General features: G+C 45.4%; 1 protein-coding gene across 1 annotated transcript in view; it reads left to right on the forward strand.

Annotated features, from left to right (window-relative positions):
• The first annotated feature begins 911 nt into the window (after positions 1-911).
• Positions 912-20,221, forward strand: part of ATP6V1B2 (ATPase H+ transporting V1 subunit B2) — a 53,403-nt gene continuing 34,093 nt past the window's right edge. Inside the window, exon 1 of the mRNA XM_073622255.1 lies at positions 912-1,128. Within this exon, the coding sequence (XP_073478356.1) occupies positions 1,002-1,128 (127 nt within the window). The 5' untranslated portion in view covers positions 912-1,001. The remainder of the gene's footprint in view (positions 1,129-20,221) is intronic.

Genomic DNA, 20,221 nt, shown 5'->3' on the forward strand with positions numbered 1-20,221 from the left:
TGGAGGGAGTTGAAAGTCCGTGTTGCCCAGCGACAGCCCCAAAACATCACTGCTCTAGAGGAGATCTGCATGGAGGAATGGGCCAACATACCAGCAACAGTGTGTGACAACCTTGTGAAGACTTACAGAAAACGTTTGACCTCTGTCATTGCCAACAAAGGATATATAACAAAGTATTGAGATGAACTTTTGATATTGACCAAATACTTATTTTCCACCATAATTTGCAAATAAATTCTTTCAAAAATCAGACAATGTGATTGTCTGGCTTTGTTTCCACATTTTGTCTCTCATAATTGAGGTATACCTATGATAACAATTACCGGCCTCTCTCATCTTTTTAAGTGGGAGAACTTGCACAATTGGTGGCTGACTAAATACTTTTTTGCCCCACTGCATATATACACACACACACACAGTTTATATAGGCGTGTATATATATATTTCCAGGTGTTTATCAAATGGTTAATATTTGGCAAACCTATATTATTATGGGTATTGGTAGCTCTACAGGGTGAGTGGTTTGGGGTTAATCAGCTACCCCTGGGGGACAGAACCATGTGCACTGTGTGAATGTCATTCATGTCTGTATTGTGGTCTCCACAGTCATTACAATTCACTTTCAGCACCAAGGACAGCAACCTTAGCCGCATACCGGAAGTCAGCCACCTTACTACTACTGTGAAGCCACCGGAAGTGATGTCTATGGTTACAGAACTTACAGGTGGCATGCTTGGTACACCGCCCGTCCCGTGTTATTGATTCTTTACACATGTACTTTCCACTCTAGTTACATAAGCTTTGCCGGTACAGTCTACTTCGTGACCCTGCTTCACCGGGTACACGGAGCCCAACCGGGGAAGACTGCATACTCCTCCTCCCTGATAAGCCGAGCCCCGACATAGGCCGGGCAGTGCGTGCTGACATCACAGAGTTTATAAGAAGGCGGGGCAGGGCAGTTGCAGGCGACACACACACACATAGTCACAGCTGCAGGGAAGATGGCGGTGAGAGTGATGAGAGGAGCAGATACCGGGCTGAGGGGCGGCCCCGGTAACCCCGCCGTACCAGCTGCTCGGGAGCACGTCCAGGCCGTCAGCCGGAACTACCTGTCTCAGCCCAGGCTCAGTGAGTGCGGGGGAGGGGAGGACGGGGTCCTTGTGTGTTGTCAATGGATGGTGGAAGGGGCCCAGACCTGAGCAGTCATTTGTTTTCATATACAAAACACATATATATATATATATATATATATATATATATATATATATATATTAGTGTGAGTGTGTGTATATTTCATGTGTTTCTAAGTACTAAGGAAATTATTATTATTACTGGGGATTCTTCCTTCTTAAAGAGGAAGTAAATCCTGATGGGTTTTACTTCCTCTTTATTTCCCTGCAAAGGTAAAGCATAATTGGCTGTTATGCATGGCATAGGAGCCCATTATGTGTCACTTACCTGAAACCGAAGCGCACAATGTCTCCGTTGTCCCCACTAGCAGCGAGCGTCCATCTTCGCCCCTCTTCCTTCTGGGGCCGCGGACTACGGCTCTGTGACTTGCCGGAGACCCGTGACGTCATTCATGCGCACGGGAGCCGCCACTCATGCATGGCCCCTATTAGAAATGGAAGTATGTAACCTTTCTAAAGGGCGCATGCACCGATGTCATCGACGTTCGGTTTTGGATCGGGGTGGATTGGATGTCAGCGGACATGTCACCGCTGACATCCGTTGCTTCATAGAGATGTAAGGAGTGACCGTTCAGATCCGTTGAAAAAACATACAGGCGGATCTCAACGGTCCGCACATGTGAAAGGGCCCTTAGGCTCGCGCCGATTTTTTTTCCTGCCGGGAGCATAGGCTATCAGAAGAGCTGGACACATGCCCCGTGTGTATGAGGCCTTAAAGTGGTTGTACACCCACCCTATAGGTGCTTGAAATATCTCCTAAACCTACACGGTTTAGTTTGGCAGTTAAAATAAATGAATGCTCAAGCACTAAACCTGCCTAGCATTTAGGCACATCGTTTATGCATATTTGGCTTTTTTTTTTCCTACCGAAACGCTCCTTCTGAATGCACAGTGTTTCTTTTTCTGCCTCTGAACGCCTATATGTGCAAGGACACACAGGCTAAGGTGGAGGGGCGTTTAGAGGCAGAAAAGGAAAAATGTAAAACCCAAACTTAAGCCCACGTTCACACTGAGGGCTGGTTTGAAATCGTGTGAGTTCCGCTTTTTACGCAAACCGGCATTTCAGTCCGACTTCGGGGGGGCAAGTTGATAGACATCTATGCGGGTTCACGCTTAGATGTCTATTCAAATCTCTCCCGAAGTTGCCAAAAGTGGTGCAAGAACTACTTTTGGGAAACGGTGCGGCATTGCACCGATTTGGACGGTGCTGGTAATAGACGGCTAATTGTCATGCGATTTGACATGACATTTATTAATACTGGTGAGTGCAAAACCTGGTGCAGCTCTGCATTGAAACCAATCAGCTTCCAGGAACTAGCTGAAGTTAGAAGCTGATTGGCTACCAAGCACAGTGGTACCAGATTTTGCACACTCCAGTTTTAGTAAATCAATCCCTACATGTTTTTGGTAAAAGGTGATTATCATTTCTTGTAGCATTCCTTCATTATCCAGAAGCGTAGATCTCACATTTTATAGTGACCTGCTGACATACATGATTAGTTTTAGACTTGGAGTGACTAAGTTGTTTTCTTCTATTAAAAGCTGATTGTCTTTTTATAAAAGGTAACATTGGCGCTGTTAATGTGATGGTGTTTGTGCTGCCTGGGGCTGGTTTGGAGTCATAAAAAGTATCAGCTCTCTGTTGTAGGTTTACACATTCAGCTGTTTACATGACATCGAGCCAAGTTTTCTTTTCAGCATTTGCTGAGTCCAGCACCTCGCCTGCTCAGCTCCTTCTATAGTCTGTCTATGGAATGTATGAAGAATAGGGAAGTGAGATAGTCCATTGAAAGCTTCTGTGTCATGTGATAGAGCACATCACATGTCTTCCCATCATGTGATCATCCCTCCCCCCTCCTTCATTCCTGCCCTCCTCCCCAGATGTCTCCATTCTACACAGAGCAGATTGTGAAATCCTTGCTGTGTTCTGATATAGAAAGCTAATATTTTTCCAGACGTTACATTGTGGAATGTACATGTAGCATTTTGTAATTATATTTTAAAGGCACAATGGTGGGATTTTCTTCATGTAAACGTTTTAAAGGATTATACAAAAATACACCTTTTTAGGGCTTGTTAACACCAGATACAGTTGAGCATATTTTTAAACACACATACAAAAAACGTATTTCTGTGAGCCTAGTTTACACCACGTGGTGCGTTTCAAAAAAAGGACAGCATACTACAATTTTTTTTTTACACGTAAATATGCATGAAGGCACCGTAGACACATGTAACTACAACTCTGTGCGAAAAAAAAAATTTGTGCGTTCAAACACATTGCAAATGCTCATGACGAATTGTACATTAAATGAAGAGATTGTCGTGAAAAGCAATCTGCAGTGATTTGTTTTCAGAAGGCATTTGACAGACCGTGATGATATGTTTCTTCCTCACCACCTGATTTAACCCTTTATAAATGTTGCACTACTGCACTGCAATTGTGCGTGTTGCACAGAGTTGTGGTGCGCACCCCTGTAGACCTGGTTGCGTTCGGAGGCGACAGCCCCCACCAAAAGTGACTTGCTGATTAATTTTTGCAGCGGTATGTGTACAGCCATGAGCAGCCGCATGTCAGTGTTCAGGCTCACGTTTTAGGGGTGAAATAAAAGCAACTTTCTCCTTTCGTCTTCCAGGACAGCCTCTGAGACATAGGGCTCCTCCCTCTGGGACAGGAAACACATTCACCAAATTGTTTAAAGGCGGTCCTCCAAGCCTCGCCCTTCAGGAGCATGTTCGGAACCTTGGGAGCTCCATGTTCAGGGCTGTCCTGAGTGAGCCCCTGGCGTTACCTTCTCCTGTGCCTCAAGCACCTCTCTGTCCAGCTTGGGAGGAGTAGGGCTGCTGGGTCCCACTTCTGCTGTAAACTCAGAGAGTTGGACCCCTGAGGATGTTATTATGCCACACACAGGGTTACCTGTTATGCCTTCAGCTCTTCAGTGGCCCTCGGTCCGACGGGTGAGCGGCGTCCATAGCCGTGTTCACACTCTGTAAGCGGGTATGTGGTAGCAGGACATACGTTGGAGGCAGGGCTTCTGCGCTCCAACTAGAGGAAGTGACTCGGCTTCCGTGTATGGGAAGGAGGATGTGCGTCGGAGGCAGGGCTTCTGCGCTCCAACTAGAGCAGTGGTTCTCAACTCCTGTCCTCAGGACCCACTAACAGGCCAGGTTTGCAAGATTACTGAAATACATCACAGGTGCAATCATTTGCTGCTCAGTGATTGCAGTATTCTGGTCTACATCTCCCCAGGGTAATATTTAAAATCTGGCCTGTTAGTGGGGCCTGAGGACAGGAGTTGGGAACCACTGAACTTGAGGAAGTGACGCGACTTCCAGCGGAGCTGCTTCATCAGGGGCACCGAGAGACGAGGTTCCGGTCTCCTTGGCGCGGCATGCGGAGGTGTAGGCATCCGGAGCCTGTGAAGACCCAGCAGAGGCTATGGCACACACCGAGGAGCCATGGATTGACTCCGGTTCTTCTGGCACCTCCCATGTAAGCATGTCTTACTCGGGGGAGGGGGGGTGTGGGGTCCTTGTGTCCCTCCCTGGGTGGGGAACCACAGGTGACAGGCTGGACACTTCCTCCTTTTGACTCAAAGCACAGTGGTGGTTAATGGCAGGTACTCATGGGCATTTGTTTTTCTTTTTGGCCTTTAGGGAAAAGCCCAGGACAGGGCCCAGATGCAGCCTCCTAGGAGATGATGTGCCTTATGCGGGTCTAAGTTGGGCATCAGTTGGGAGAAACCATTGTGTCCTTAATGTGTCAGTAGTCTGGTCAAGGATGATTCTGTGACGGCATGTCCATAAGATCCTTGTGTCTGTTAAAAATGAGATTGCATCCACGTTCCAATCTTGTAAGGGGATGATGGATAGGATGCAGGGTCCCTCTACGTCCCTATCCAGGGCAATGAGTATGCCTTCCCTGTCTGAACCTAGTCAGGAAGAGGAGGGGGCTAGGGAATCCAGGTCGCTCATCTCCTCTCAGGCAAACTCAGCGTCTGACTCTGAGGGAGAGGAGGATTCCTCCATGGGGTCCAGGTACAGGTTGTTGCTGGACGATGTGGGGGACTTGCCCAAGGCGATCTATGGCACCTTGGAAACTTGGGAGGAGATGGTATAACTCTCAAAGCATGACCTCATGTACCAAGGGTCTAGTGCGCAGAAGACTAGGGTATTCCCTGTGCATAAGTCTCTTGTGGAGTCGATCTTGTTGGAGTGGTAGCATCAGGAAAAGAGATCGTTCTTCTCAGGTAGCCTCTAGCGTAGGTTCCCTTTTGAGAAGAATGCGGCCCATCCTTGGAATAAAATTCTCAAGTTGGATGCACTGCTGCCAATGTCTCTAAAAAGACAGATTTTGGCTTTTGATGACCTGGGGTCCTTTAGGGACCCCATGGACAAAAGGGGTTGTGTGCTTTTAAGAAGGGCTTGGGATGCCTCTATTGGGCTAAAGCCAGCCCTAGCAGCTACATACGTCACCAGAAACTTGGAGTGCTGGTTAATTCAATTACAGTCTCACATTTCGGCAGGCATGTCCAGGTAGCAGCTACTTAAATCTTTTCCATTATTTAAGGCTGCTGGCTTTTTAGCGATGCCTCGGCAGAGTCAGTGAAGCTGGCAACTAGGTCAGCAGCACTCGTGAATGCCGCAAGAAGGGCCGTGTGGTTGAAAGCTTGGACGGGTGACACACAGCGTCAAAGCTTAAACTTTGTGGATTACCTTTTTCAGGTGATCACCTGTTTGGACCTGGTCTCCAGGAGGCAGTGGAGCGAACCCAGGATAAAAAAAAACTGGTTCCCAGAAAAGAAAAAGGCGGAGGGGAAATGTTTTTTCAAGGCCACAGACAGCAGGCCCAACAGGAGGAGAGAAAAAGTTTTCATTGCCATTATTGGCACCTTTTTCTTTATCAGCAAAATGCCAAAAACACCAATTTCGTCCGATATGTTTTGGCCACTGAAATTTCGGTGTATCTCTACTTAGAAGATTGAAAGCTCTAATGAGCAGGGCCCTCTGATTCCTCTTGTACCAAATTGTAGTGTCTACCTTCATTTTGTTAAGCGCTGTGCAAACAGTTGGCGCTTTATAAATCCTGTAAAAATAAAAAGTAAAAATTAAAGCTGTTTAGCTTTGATCAAGTTAAAGCTCACCCAGAACTAGGCACCAGCAGTACACAACCTGCATCTGTCTGTCTGTCATCTTATTACAGGTTAATGTGATCACAGGCAGAACAAAATGTTTGGATCAGGTATGATTGGGTAGAGGGGGGCAGGGAGGGGGTTATTATATGCCATTTAGTGGGTTGTATGACTTTTGATCCATGTAACCAATTGGTTAACAGTGACAGATTGTATTATTCATTCATTCACAAACGGCAAGATGATTAGGAACAATTGATTCTCATTAGGAGGTGATTAGTAAATATCTTTCTATACGGTCCTAATCATATTAAACAAATAACGAGTCTTCCCATTTGTCTGATTCATGTGATCTGATCACACACTTCCATACTTCAGTGATCCTGAATTGCTACTAGTGAGTATCATTATTGCTGTCTCTATACAAAGCGATGAGTAACATGGATCCATGTGTACACACAATTTATGTGTAACCTTTGTGCTTGGCATGCTGGAACTTTTAGTTCCTCAGCAGCTAGATGGGTGCAGTTAGTTACTGGTTCCCCCTGTACATGTATGTGTATTCGCAGGGCCAGCTAGGGATACAGAAGTCATCTCTTCCCAATGCTGACCCCATCTCAGCAGAGCAAACACTATTACCATGTGAGTGTTGTTCCAGTCTGAACAACCCCCCCCACCACCACCAGTGACCATCCAGCGCAATGTTTCTCCAGAACCAGATGAAAGTGGCTATATGTAGTATGTATTTACTATAAATTCTTTGGAATGTTTTCATTCTGCACTCTCAGGCTGCATTGTTTTGTGTGGTGGGGTCACCACTGTCTTGATCTCAATTACGGTATGTTATGTAAACATTGAGTTGCAAGATTGTGGGTGTCTACCTGTGACCTGAAACAATTGCTTAAGGCCAGCCATACACAGTTTGAATCAAGGCTGGTTCAGCAGGAGCCGGTCAAGATTCAAACTGTTAGCCCGGGTTCACACTATACCGGGCTGCGGATTGCACAGGAGCGCTGTGCGTCCCTATTCCCCGTTTCATGGACGAATCAGGGCCGATTCTATGCCTGAATTCGGCCCTGAAACGGAGCAAAAGACGCACAGCATTTTTGTGCAGTGCGCTCCGCAGCTGCCCCGGAGATATGTGAACCGGTACCTTGTCGAAAACTGTCCCCCATCTGATAGTGTCCGCCCTGTACGGCGCAGTACAGAGGACAAAAGAGAGCCGAAAGTCTCCGAAGTTCAACAGCTGATCGTCAGCTGTACACGGCGCCTGCGCTTTTATTCTTACCCTGTGTCCAGGTTAATTCCCTACTATCCAAGTGGACATAGAGTAAGAATAAACAGATGCCGAGCGCAGCGTGGCGAGCCCGCGAGGGGCCCTCTTACACAGCCATCACTAATAAGTGCCCAAGTGCTGTGTACAGCTCATGGTCAGCTGATCAACTTCGGACAGTTTCGGCATCCCCTTCTCCCCCGTACTGCGCAGGCGCTGCGCCTGCACAGTACAGGGCGGACACTATCTGATAGGAGGACAGTTCTCGTCAGAACACTGGCTCCATAGGGAGCCAGTCACATTCTCCTACTATGCGAATTAGATGTGGAGAAACGCACATCTAATTCGCATAGGTGTGAACCCGGGCTTAATGGGCAGGCTGAATGTACCAAGTTGATCAATCAATTTGGGTACAACCGGCCTCCTGGATTCTTTTGCGATTATCGCTAGCGGCTTTAGCACTTTTTCCCAGCAGGGACAGCTGCCCCCGCCGGATAAAGATAATGGCAGGAGGGATTCCCGCATCAACACTCTGTGTTGATGGGGGTAATCAAGCTATTTTCCTTCCTGCAACCCAAAAGAAATTTTGCTCCATGTATGGCCAGCCTTAGGCTGGGTACACGGGCCTAAAACGGTCGGTTCAGCAGGAACTAGCCGCCTTTTGTGTGTACAGCTCCCTATCTGACAGAAGCCGGGCGTGTGTTCTGGCAGGTGGGCATTCCCCCTGTCAAAACACAATAGCTCAGCAGGGGAGATCGCCACAGTTAACATTCTTAGTAAGGTGACTTCTCAGTGTGTGTGTGTGTGTATTTTTTTTTTCCCATTAAGCCTGTTGGGTTGAACAAAAAGACTGTACATGTGTACCCAGCCTGAGGCTGGGTCCACACTACTGTGATTTTGCTGTGGTTTTCAGTGCAGTTATGTAGTGTGACTTGACTGTTTTTGCATATTCTGTGGGTCCAAGTCGCACTGTAAATCGCACCAAAGTAGCACAGGAACCTTTCTCAAAATTGCACCATGAGAATGGGCACCATCCTGTGTTGGCTCACTCTGGAGCTGGGCTCCGTGTGTCCATTGACATACATAGCGGCTTGGCCCCACCTCCCACTCCCTCCTCACTGGAGCTGACTGACAGTGACAGGAACAAATGGCTCCCACTGTTCTCAGCCAAGCCTGAAAGAGAGGAGAGAAGATCTGCAGACAAGCACAGCATGGATGGATACAAGTCTTGGGTAAGTATTTGGGGGGTGGAGGGAGAAAGGCTCTGAATATTTTTTTTTTTTTAATGCATTAAGGTAAAGTTAAGAACCACTTTAATAATTGGCAGAATTTTAGTACATGTAACTGTTGCTGCTTGGCTTCACCACTGATTTCATGTGATGCCCTTTCGTCTGGTTTTCAGAACAGCTGATCAACATGTTGGAGTTTTTTTCAGTTGGTTGTGTTCCATTGGGTGGAGATGGAGCTCAAAATACCAAGAAGCAAATATATACCCCAGTTGGGGCATTTGCTCTGCAGCTCCTTTGTTCAGAATACATCCTGCATTCTTTTCACAGAATAAAATACGTTCTGTGGTTATACAGTGGGCACATTAACATCACCATCTCTCCTTGTCTAATACTTGAGTGCTTTGTAGTCCTTAAAAAGAATACAAAACATTTTCTCAATGGAGGAGCTGCTGAGTGAGCAGCAGATTTCAATAGCGAGGCAGCAGACACATTATTAGAGGTATGTTATTGGTACCTAGCTAATGCCCCAATATTATTTGTTCAGAGTTCAGCTTTAAAGATACTGTTACCCTGCCCATGCAGGACAAAGTGACAGCGTTTCTAGGCGACTCCATATACCTGCCTTTAGGCCGGCTAGCAGCTATAGCAGCCACTAGCGATAATCGCAGGCAAAACCCAGCAGGCTGGTTGTACCCAAGTTGATCGATTTAATCAATTCAGCCTGGTTTAAACCGTGTATGGGCCTGCCTTGCCTACACTCCTTTTGGAACAGGAGGCATTACACAGCACTTTCAGGTGTGGAAAAGCATATGACCACCTCCCCTGTAACAGTGCCTGGGCTTGGCAGTCAGTCGCTAGACCCAAGCCCTGCCATATGACGGGGGTGACATCACTGCTCCTTGGGTTGCCAACATGGCCAATTTCGACACCGGCTGCAAAGGAGCAAGAAACTTTGTGGGAGCATATTGGGTATGGGGGTCAGATGCCCTTACACTCTGCTAGTTCAGATCATGGGGTCTTATGTGCTTGCTATTTTTTTTCTTTTATATATAAAAATATAAATATAATTTAACTGTAACACACTAATCACTCTGTCCTTCTCACTACTTTACAATACAGTGGAATAAGTAGGTTTATTTTGAGGCAGATTATATGGTTCATGAAGATGGTTTGTTGTGTCATTGTCCCGTGACAGCGTACTTCCTGGAAAAATGAGGATTGCAGTTCTGGGTGACACAACGCTCCCAGAAGAGGAAATGAAATCTCTGCTTAGGAGGGGTGGATAGTCTGTTCTCGAAGGAGGTGTAAAAAATCAATAATAAAAAAATAAATCTCTGAAAAGGAGAGCAATGGTCTCATCGCTCTTATGTCCTGTGAATGATGCAGTCAATTAATTCCTATACACAGCTGTGTTTTTAGGCCCAGACTACCCAGGAAATCTTATGTTGCATTAGACATTAATTTTGTGCATATTTATTAAAATGGGTGGGAATATGGGGAACCTGTGGTCCCCCATAGACCAACAATAGGAGTCAGTGCAAATGTGCTGTCAGGAGAGAGCAGAGTGCTCACTTATCTGTCTGCTGCTGCTTTGTCACTTTCCAGTCAACAAGCTTTGGAATTCCTCTCAAAACTGATAACTAATAACAAAAATGCTCCTTCTCACTCCTAACACATATTCTAACCTGTGTAAGAAAAGGTCTGTATACTTGTTTTAAGGCCGCTTCCATCCAGTCATGTGATCGGCTTCCCTCTGTCAGACAGCACTGGCTGCAGGGGAGAGGAGGGAGCACTGCCAACAGATGGTCCATCACCTGTGGGTGATATTACTGCTCCCAGGTATTACAAGCTGTTGAACGCGCTCTCCTTTCCCCTGCAGCTGCTCCTGGATGGCACAGGAGATCACGTGATTGAACTGGAGCAGCCTGAGAACATGTAAGTATATACCAATCTTTTCTTATTCTCGTTAGTCAGAATTGGGGTTAGGAAGGGTTAGAGGGCATCTTCTGATTAGGTTTTGACAAGAATTGTACTTTAAGGTATGTCCTTAACCTATCGGTGCCCCTGCATTGGAAAGCAGGGCCCTGGCTATACTGCCAGGCAGAGTTCCCTGATCACAAAACTGACTGAACATAATTACATTATTTTGAGGGTAAACTGTTCCCATATACAGTTTTCAGCAGTATTTAACTGCTGTCCTGGAGTTGAGTACTGTGTGTGGGTTGCCATTAACAGTGGTAAACTGCAATATTGCAGAAACAATTGGGACTTTGCCCACATTTGTCCAGTAATCCATTGTCCATCTCATAAATAGGTCCAATTAATTGTGACTCAAAGAAAAAAAAGTATATGGTTTCAAAGACTACCACAAACCAGATTGGTGGGTTTGTAGGTCCAATTTTTTTTCATGTTTTGTGTGTATTGTCCAATTACTTGCAGCAAACTACATACCAGTCCTACTGTTAGTGGCCTGGCTTAAACTGCTAAAGCTGAGTTCCACCCAAAAATGGAACTTTAAGTACTGGTTACCCCCTGACATGCCACATTAGGCATGTCATTTTTTTTGGGGGGGGGGGGGGGGGGGGGGCGGGTACCCAGTTTTGACAGGTACCCAGCTCTCACTTCCTCCCCTGGCGCCAGGAGGAAGTTCACCTCTCTCCCCTCCCTCCCTGCAATCTTCTGGCACACGTCGCAGGTCCCAGAAGATTGCCCGGCCATTCACAACGCACAACTCGTGTATGCACAGTGCGCACCCGGCTGTGAAGCCACAGCCGGGCTCCCACAGTTACAAAGCCGGCGGCGCATAGAGGAGGGGCAGAGAAGCGAGGCTTCCTGCGTCCGCATCGCTGGACTGCGGGACAGGTGAGTGTGTGTTTATTAAAAGTCAGCAGCTACACTGTTTGTAGCTGCTGACTTTTAAAGGGGTGGAACTTTTTTTTTTTTTCCTACACCTGTAAGGGAAAAGGCATAATGAGCTAGTATGCACAGCATACTAGCTTATTATGAGATACTTACCTTAGAACGAGGCGCCGGCATCTCACCCTGTCCACGCCGAGGGAGCTGACATTACCCTTCGGCGTGCCTTCCGGGTATCGCGGCTCCCCGGCGCTATGAGTGGCCAGAGGCGCGATGTCGTCACTTTCACACATGCGCGCGGGAGACTTTTTTTCTGGCAAAGTCTGGCGGCTGCCGGGCTTATAGCCGAGACTCCTCTGTGCACATGCGCTGCTGCAGTCAGCAGCTCATTGCGAGGGGAATATCTCCTAAACCGTACAGGTTTAGGAGATATTTTTTTTACCTACAGGTAAGCCTAACTATAGGCTTACCTGTAGGTAAAAGTTTAAAAAAAAGGTATACAACCACTTTAAGCAAAATCCATTAAAAATGAACAGTCTAAGGTCTACACTACACTTTAAGTCATTCTCTTCCACTGCATAAATCTAACAGAACTTCATAAAACACTTAGATTCATTGTATGAATGCATGGAGAATTGCATTCACCAGCTAATAAATTAAGAATACTCTGGACCCCTTTATATTACACAGCCCCCGTACCTCTGGACCCCTTTACATTACACAGCGCCCCCCCCCCCCCCCCCATGTTATGCTTTAAAATTGCACACACTCGTGAAATAGTGACAAACTATGTTACTTAAAAATCTCCATAGGTGACTCTTTAACAAATTCTACAGGTTACCAGTTTAGAGTTAGGAGGCCTTGTGCTGGAATTATTGCTCTCGCTCTAACGATCGTGGGGATACCTCACGTGTGGTTTGAACACTGTTTACATTTGCGGCTGTGACTTGCGTATACATTAACTTCTGTCTGGACAGTGCAGATTGCCCTGTGCCGATCACAAAAAAAACTAGCAATACACACCAGACTGAGCATGTGCAGAGTGCCCCCAAGGCTCCATTCGATCAGGAGATGGATTGGGGACTGTAAAAGAATGGGAGGATCAGAGAAGACAGGATCAAACCCCAGTTTTACACAATGCGCCGGATTAACCCCTTCATTTCCACAGTGAGTATAACGAGCATGCTTTACTTCATATACAGACTGATTTTACTGTTGGTTTAGTAACACTTTAGAGGATAAGTTCACCTTAGTAAAAAAAATTAAATAAACGCATGTCTTTTTGCAGGTAAAAAAAGTACTTTTTTTTTTTTTTTTTTTTTACTTGGAGCCTGTAAAGCATTGCACCCGAGATCAGCAGAACGCTGATGCCATGCAGGTCTCCTCTAGATTTGTCAGTGTCTCTGTTTGTCCCTTGTACGGGCAGACAGCTTCACACTGTCAGGGGGAGACAATGAATTACCAAAGCACTCAGCAGCAGCCTTGTATTTGATTGGGAACTACAAGCAGACAGCCACAAAGGCTGTAGGTACTTGTAGTTTTCCCATTCACATAACAGAGGAGATCCCCTGTTTGCTGTCACCAGTGGCAACGGAGCGGGCGGCGGCTGCAGGAGTGGGAACGTGTGGATGTTCCACCCTAAAAAGGGTGTAACATGTTCCCAAAGGTGAACTTATCCTTTAGGTTTCACTTTAATGGGCGATAGCATGTGTGATAATGATCATGAAGCTGCTTTGGGTCTGAAAATGAAGCAGAAGTCTATAATGTTGTAGCTGTATCTCACCAATCCACCCTTCTGTTAGTAATATGGGAACTTTTTTGCTTAGCGGTTTGTAATTCAAAATAGATATTGCAAAACAGTGGAGTTCCATGTCCCACATTCAGACAGCCTGATCGCTGTAAGTACAAAGAGGTTTTAAAAGTGACAATCATGTTTGCTTTTTATTGATGTAGGCTTATGCACAGGGAGATTGTCCTTTGCTTACCTGGCACTTATGGGTTAGATACCTATTAAAAGTGGTTGTAAATCTAGGCATTAATTTAAAAAGCCTTCTGTGTGCAGCAGGTAATACTTACCTGAGGTACATATAGATCCAGCGATATTGCAGGTGTGTCTTGGCTGCCTGGGACTCCCCTCCTCATTAGCTGAGACAGCAGTGCGGTGCCATTGGTTTCCGATGCTGTCAATCAAAGTTAGTCAGCCAATGAGTAGGTAAAGGGGGTAGGGTCGGGCCGTGGCTCCATGTCTGAATGGACACAGGGAGCTGTGGCTCAGGAGTGCCCATAAAAAGCTACTTGCTGTGGGGGCACTCAACAAGAGGCAGGGACACGAGAAGAGGAGGATCTGGGCTGCTCTATGCATCACCAACTGTACGGAGGAGGTAAGTATAAACTAAAAAGAGAAAAAAGAAACTTTAGTATCACTTTAACTATATTTTATTCAGTAGATTAGGGATAGGTAACCTGTCATTTTTTTTTTTTTTTTTGGTGGCCGGATTTCCATTGCTGAGTCCTCTTACTTACTCTTTAGTCTCCATGACAGGAAGTGGGAGACTCATCCTTTCCTTCCTTAGACTAGATTCACATCTATGTATTTCCCTGCGGCTGTGTTCTCACAGACATAGCAGCCTATTCATTTTAATGGGTTGCTGTACCTGTGGGAAACGAAGGGAAAAACTCCATGATTCTTTTTTTAGAAATATGGTTGCGGGGAAACCGCATGCTGCTTTGGCTTCATGCATTTCTGTGCACTGAAACAGCACCTTGTTTTTCAATGCGTGGAGGTGCCATTAGGAATCGGTGGCACCCCCACACATCTGCTAAACTGCAGTGCAGTTTAGAACACATGCAATTCCCACACCCACAATAGTGAGAACCTAGCCTTAAAGGGGTTGTAAAGGTGTTTTTTTTTTTTTTGTTTTTTTTTTGTGTTTTTTTTTAAATACCAAACCTGTTATACTAAGGGTACTAAGGGTTTTGTGCAGAGTGGCCCTGATCCTCCTTCTGGGGTCCCTCAGCAGTGCGCCTGGCTCCTCCTCTTCTCGAGTGCCCCCGTGGAGAGCCGCTTTCCATGGGGGCACCCGTGCGGGGATGCTCCCGAGTCCTGCTGCTGCGTCCTTTGACACAGACAACAGGACTTGGGCCCAGGTCCGGTGCCACTGGATTTGATTGAGTGGCTCCCGCTGCTATCAGTCTATCCAATGAGGGCCCGAGACGGGCTGGAGCTGCTGTTTTGTCCTTGTCGCTGGAACGATCAGGTTCAGGTAAGAAAAGGGGGGGGGGGGGTGCTGCAATGCAAAAGGCATACCTCCAGCACTGCAGCTCTCATTGGCCCTCTTATGACTCACCCCCCCCCTCCATTCCTGGCAAACTCTCATGAGAGTTAGAGCTGTGCATGATGTCATAAGCCTAGGATAATAACCAGACAGGAAGTAGGCTATATAAAGTATTTACTGGCAGAAAAAAAAAAAAATTTTTACTATCCAAAGTTAAAACAACAAGGTCAGAAGATTTATTAGATGGAAAGATGGAATAATGACTGAAAGTCTGCTTTAATTTGCAGGGACAAAGAAAAAAAAATCTGACGGGTTAAAACCCTCCCATACTTTATCCAAAATGAAGAGTTTTGCCTATTCTACTTTTAGATGTGTACGGCCACTCTGTCATGCTTTGGCTGGAATTTTCGCATATCTGGCTACAGTAAACAGGGATACAGTAGTTTAAGCTTCACTGTACATTGCAGTGCCTTACTGAAAAAGTTACGTAGAGTAATTATGTATTGGTGTTTGTAGAACAGCAGATGTGTGAGAAGAAACAGTATAGTACTGCTACAGGGAGGTAGTGGCTACACTGTACACTATGAAGAGTGTCACATTCCTGACATACATGTCATCTTACAATATAAGCTGAACAGAAGAGATGATGGACCACATCTTACTCTTTTCTGCAGAGATCTGGTAACATTTGAACTAAATATTGTAGAATAGCGTTTAACAATTTAGATATTTATGCCCAGTACACACGGTCAGATTTTCTGACGGAAAATGTGCGATCGGAGTGTGTTGTCGAAAAATCCGACCGTGTGTTGGCTTTTTCCATCGGAATTTCCGACACACAAAGTTTGAGAGCTTGCTATAAAATTTTCCGACAACAAAATCTGTTGTCGGAAATTCCGATCGTATGTACACAAATCCGACGCACAAAGTGCCACGCATGCTCAGAATAAATTAAGAGATGAAAGCTATTGGCTACTGCCCCGTTTATAGTCCTGACGTACGTGTTATACGTCACCGCGTTTAGAAGAATCGGAAATTCCGACAACTTTGTGCGACCGTGTGTATGCAAAACAAGTTTGAGCCAACATCCGTCGGAAAAAATCCAGTACTGATCGTAGGGGACACAATGATAATCCTTATTCATGCAGTCAGCAGAATTTAAACAATAAAAAAGGAAAACGCCACATGCCTTTTTTTGTTGGATAAGATTGACCGTGGCTTTTATTATTGGCTTTAACAATAAATACATATCTGTAAATTTATTTTAAAACGCCTGCCATCAGCTCAGCCACTACGGCGCAAGCTGGAATATTTAAAAATGGGGTAAATACCCAGAAGACAAGCTTAAACCACCTATTACCCAGACCACCACAACACGGCCATTTCAATGCAGGTATGGAAATCTGCATTGAGAATATCCAATCCAATATCGGATAAGTGGACCCCATCGGACTTACAGTATATAGCCCTTGGAGCCCACCCTCCATTTCTGTGTGGTGGTATGAAAACCCTGTAAAGGCACCTAAAAACTTTAGCGCTGATCTATTTAACCTTATCCTTAACTTTTCGAGTGGGCTTAAACAGTTTAACCACTTCAGTCTAAGAATTATTTCTGAGTAGACTAAAATCGTATTAGGGGAGGACAAATGAAACATCAAAAATTGTCGTGCATAGAGAAAATCAAATCAAAAGATTTGAGCTTGCTCTGGTATATGTTATCCAAAACCAAAATAAATCTGCCCAAAATACTCCAAACTTATGCTCTAAACCCAGATTCTCAGTGTAGATTCGATCAACCTGCTCTCTGGCTGGCCCAATGGATGGAGTGACCGACAATCCACACTATTTTCTGTGAACCTGCAATAATTTAAATAAGTGAGCTAGGGCAAACATATAAACAGAAACTGTCCAACTTCCATTTACCTATATTTTTAATTAAACCTTCAGAGAGAACTAATCTAGCTGCTTCTGTGGCAGCCCCTATTCTGAATGAGTGTGAGATATTGTGTGAATTAACTAACTTTAACCACTCTGCATTTGTTAAGAACACTAATGAATTGAAATTTACTCAGAAGTGTTCCGTCACAATGCAGAAGAAAGATGACTTGTAATATCTGGCCTTACCTTGAGATAAGCTTGTAGTGATGCCACTCGGTATATTGACTTCTGTTTACAAGCTTTCAAAATAATCCAAGCACCTTTCCCCATCTGTTCCGTTTTTGTTTGAAAATTATTGTAACTTCCCCATCACTCACCAGTAAATCCAATATCTGAAGACCCCCGTGTTGCTTCTTTGTGAGCAGAACCAATTCGGAGATTATGGGAGCGGTGAAAAAAGGCCACTGAAAATGCTGCTTTGGACAACATTGCCTCAAAATCAGACCGATAGACTCTGTAGCCTTGCAAAGGCTCTCTAAGATCTCCGGAGTAATTTCCTAGTGTCTTTAACCTTTCTCACTTTCCTATACCTTTTTGTAATGCTTGCTTTACAGTGAAAAAACTAAATAGTGACGGGGGATTGTTTAATAAATAAAAAAAAAACCCGACACCATTTTTTAATGTGTGACCATGAATAACCTTTGTTAAACGAGTCTAGAAACAACAGAACTGAACCTTTCCGAAACCAAACTGCTGTCAATCCCATACATATTTAGAAAAGAAATCCATAACCACCAGGCTGACAGATATCCCGCCATGGTTGAGGGGGCAATTGAGTTTTGTACATTTGTCAAAACCTGTGTCAAATGAGCTTCCATAAACATTTTGGGCAGGCTAATTCCACTGGATCCCTGTTTGGTAAAAGGCAGGTGAAACGCTCCATCTGAAAACGAGATAATGCATCCGCCAAGTCATTTGCTTTACTTCACCTTAACCAAATCTTTAAATTCAGGCATTTGAAAATCAATGACTGGCAGAGACCTTAAACTTAGACAGTTCAAAGTGTATATTACACCTTTATTATTCGTGCTGAACAGAATGTTTTTTAAATGTACAACCCCCCCCCCCATTTTCAGTAGCCACAACTATTGGGAATAATTCCAAAAGAGCACAATTCCTTAAGTATTCCTTATATTTCCATGCCAGGTCCCTGTGTTCGGCACATCAATGTTTTCCATATGGCAGCGAAACCCAGTGAACTTGCCGCATCTGTCTGAATGCAGAAAACCTGATCAGATATAAAGTCTTGGTGCCAAACCGCCCTCCCATTAAAGTACTAGTACTAGAAATTTCAGCCAAACCAATAAATCTTCTCTGATATCTCTGATATCGTGAGAAATGCGAGTATGTGAGTAAGGTGATTTCAGCCCAGAAATGGCCAGATAGTCTACATGAGAAAACTTACACAATGGGCATTATCCTGGTGGCGAATGCTAATTGACCTAAAAGCGATTGTACTTCCCTAAGTGTAACCTTTTCTTTCTGATTAGGATTAACAGACAACCTTAAAGTTTAACAATCTTTTCCATAGGCAACCTGAATTTCATATTCAGAGTGTCTATTGTGATCCCCAGGAAATCAGGCCCATCATTACCAGCCTCTATCCCTCCTCCCCCTCCCCCAGCCTCCTCCATGTTTGATTCAGAGGGGTCGGCTAGCGCGGGAAGCACTTGTTTTTCAAAGAACGAATGGGGGGGGGGGGGGGGGGGCGGAGCGTCAGCACAGTGTGCTCAGACGCCCACAGGACCGGCTGCAGGCTATTAAAGGCACTAATTACAGGTGCACTAAGCCTTTCTGGAGGGACACAGAGCTGACGGTCGCATGTAAGGTGGGACACAGGCATTCTCCTAGGCAGCATTTACTGAGGGAACACCAGACTGGGCATTGGGTAGCAAGGCTTTTAGCCAGACTACATCGCTCAGCGGTCAGTGTTCATTTTTTTGATACCTCCACCTTGTTGCTTTGCACAATGGGTAGAAGAGGTTCAAACACCCCAAGAACCAGAGACACTAGGGGATCTCGTTCAGGTTCTGAGGGCCCCCTGTCTGCTACATCCTCCCCCCTGAGGGGCCAGGGATGGCTGGACAGGGGGAGCCGTTGGGGTCAGGGGCTATACCTGCTTCCGGCACTTCAGCCCCTGTATACAATACACAGGAGGTTTTTTCCTCAACCATTAATGGTTTAGAGGAAAGATTAATGGCCGTGATTACATCTTCACTCTGTGGAGGAAAACGTACTAGGCCTTCCTCTGTTTCCCAAGAGCCTCAAGCAGATGAGCTCTGGGATAAAGGAGATGAATCCCTTTCAGAGGATCAGGATGGGACAGATAATTCCTCTTCGGAGGAATCAGGTGGAGAGGGACCCTCTGCGACTTCCCAAGAGGAGAAAGTCTTAGTGCGGATCCTTACTGGATTGGTCCACTCTACATTTAGATTGCCCGTACCTGAAGCTCTTAAAAAAAAAAAAAAAAAAAAAAAAAACACTCTTCTGCTTTGGGGTCACTGAAACCTTTCCAAGCAGCACATGCTTTTCCTGTTCATAAATTACTTGAAAAGCTCTTTATTCTGAGTGGAAGCACCCAGATAAGCGATTTCTTCCGCCGAAAAAGTTTTCAACACTTTATCCTATGGAAGAAAAATTTATTAAGATGTGGGGAATGCCGGCCATTGATGCGGCCATTTCCTCTGTAAATAGTAGTCTGACTTGTCCTGTAGACAACGCTCAGATGCTCAGGGATCCTGTGGATAAAAAGATGGAATCCTTAATAAAGGATGTTTTTTTCCTTAGCAGGATCAGTGGCCCAACCTGCAGTAGCAGCGATTGGAGTCTGTCAATACTTAAGAGACCATGTTAAGCAGGTCATCAAAGTATTACCTGAACAACAGGCCCAGGGGTTTGCTAACCTTCCAGCGGCCTTATGTTATGTTGCTGATGCCATCAGAGATTCTATCGTGCAAACCTCTTGTCTTTCACTTGGGTTGGTGCATATGCGTAGAATCTTATGTTTGAAAAATTGGTCAGCCGAAGCACCATGTAAGAAGCTGCTGGCTGGGTTTCCTTTTCGTGGTGCAAGGTTGTTTGGAGCAGACTTGGATAACGATATCAAGAGAATCTCCTGTGAGAAAAGTACTCTCTTACCTGTTAAGAGTAAACGTCCCTCTTTCAAACGGACTCTTTCCCCAGCGCCAGGGGCTTCAGCCTCCAGGCAGTCACGACGGCCTCCTCTGTCTGGGGCTAGAAACAAGAGTCAACCCCAGGGACAAAAGAAGTCCTGGGGGAAGAAGTCTTCTAGACAAGACACTAAGGCTTCTTCATGAAGGGGTGCCCC

This window comes from Aquarana catesbeiana, linkage group LG03, assembly GCF_042186555.1.
Source record: "Aquarana catesbeiana isolate 2022-GZ linkage group LG03, ASM4218655v1, whole genome shotgun sequence".
Classification (NCBI taxonomy): Eukaryota; Metazoa; Chordata; class Amphibia; order Anura; family Ranidae; genus Aquarana; species Aquarana catesbeiana.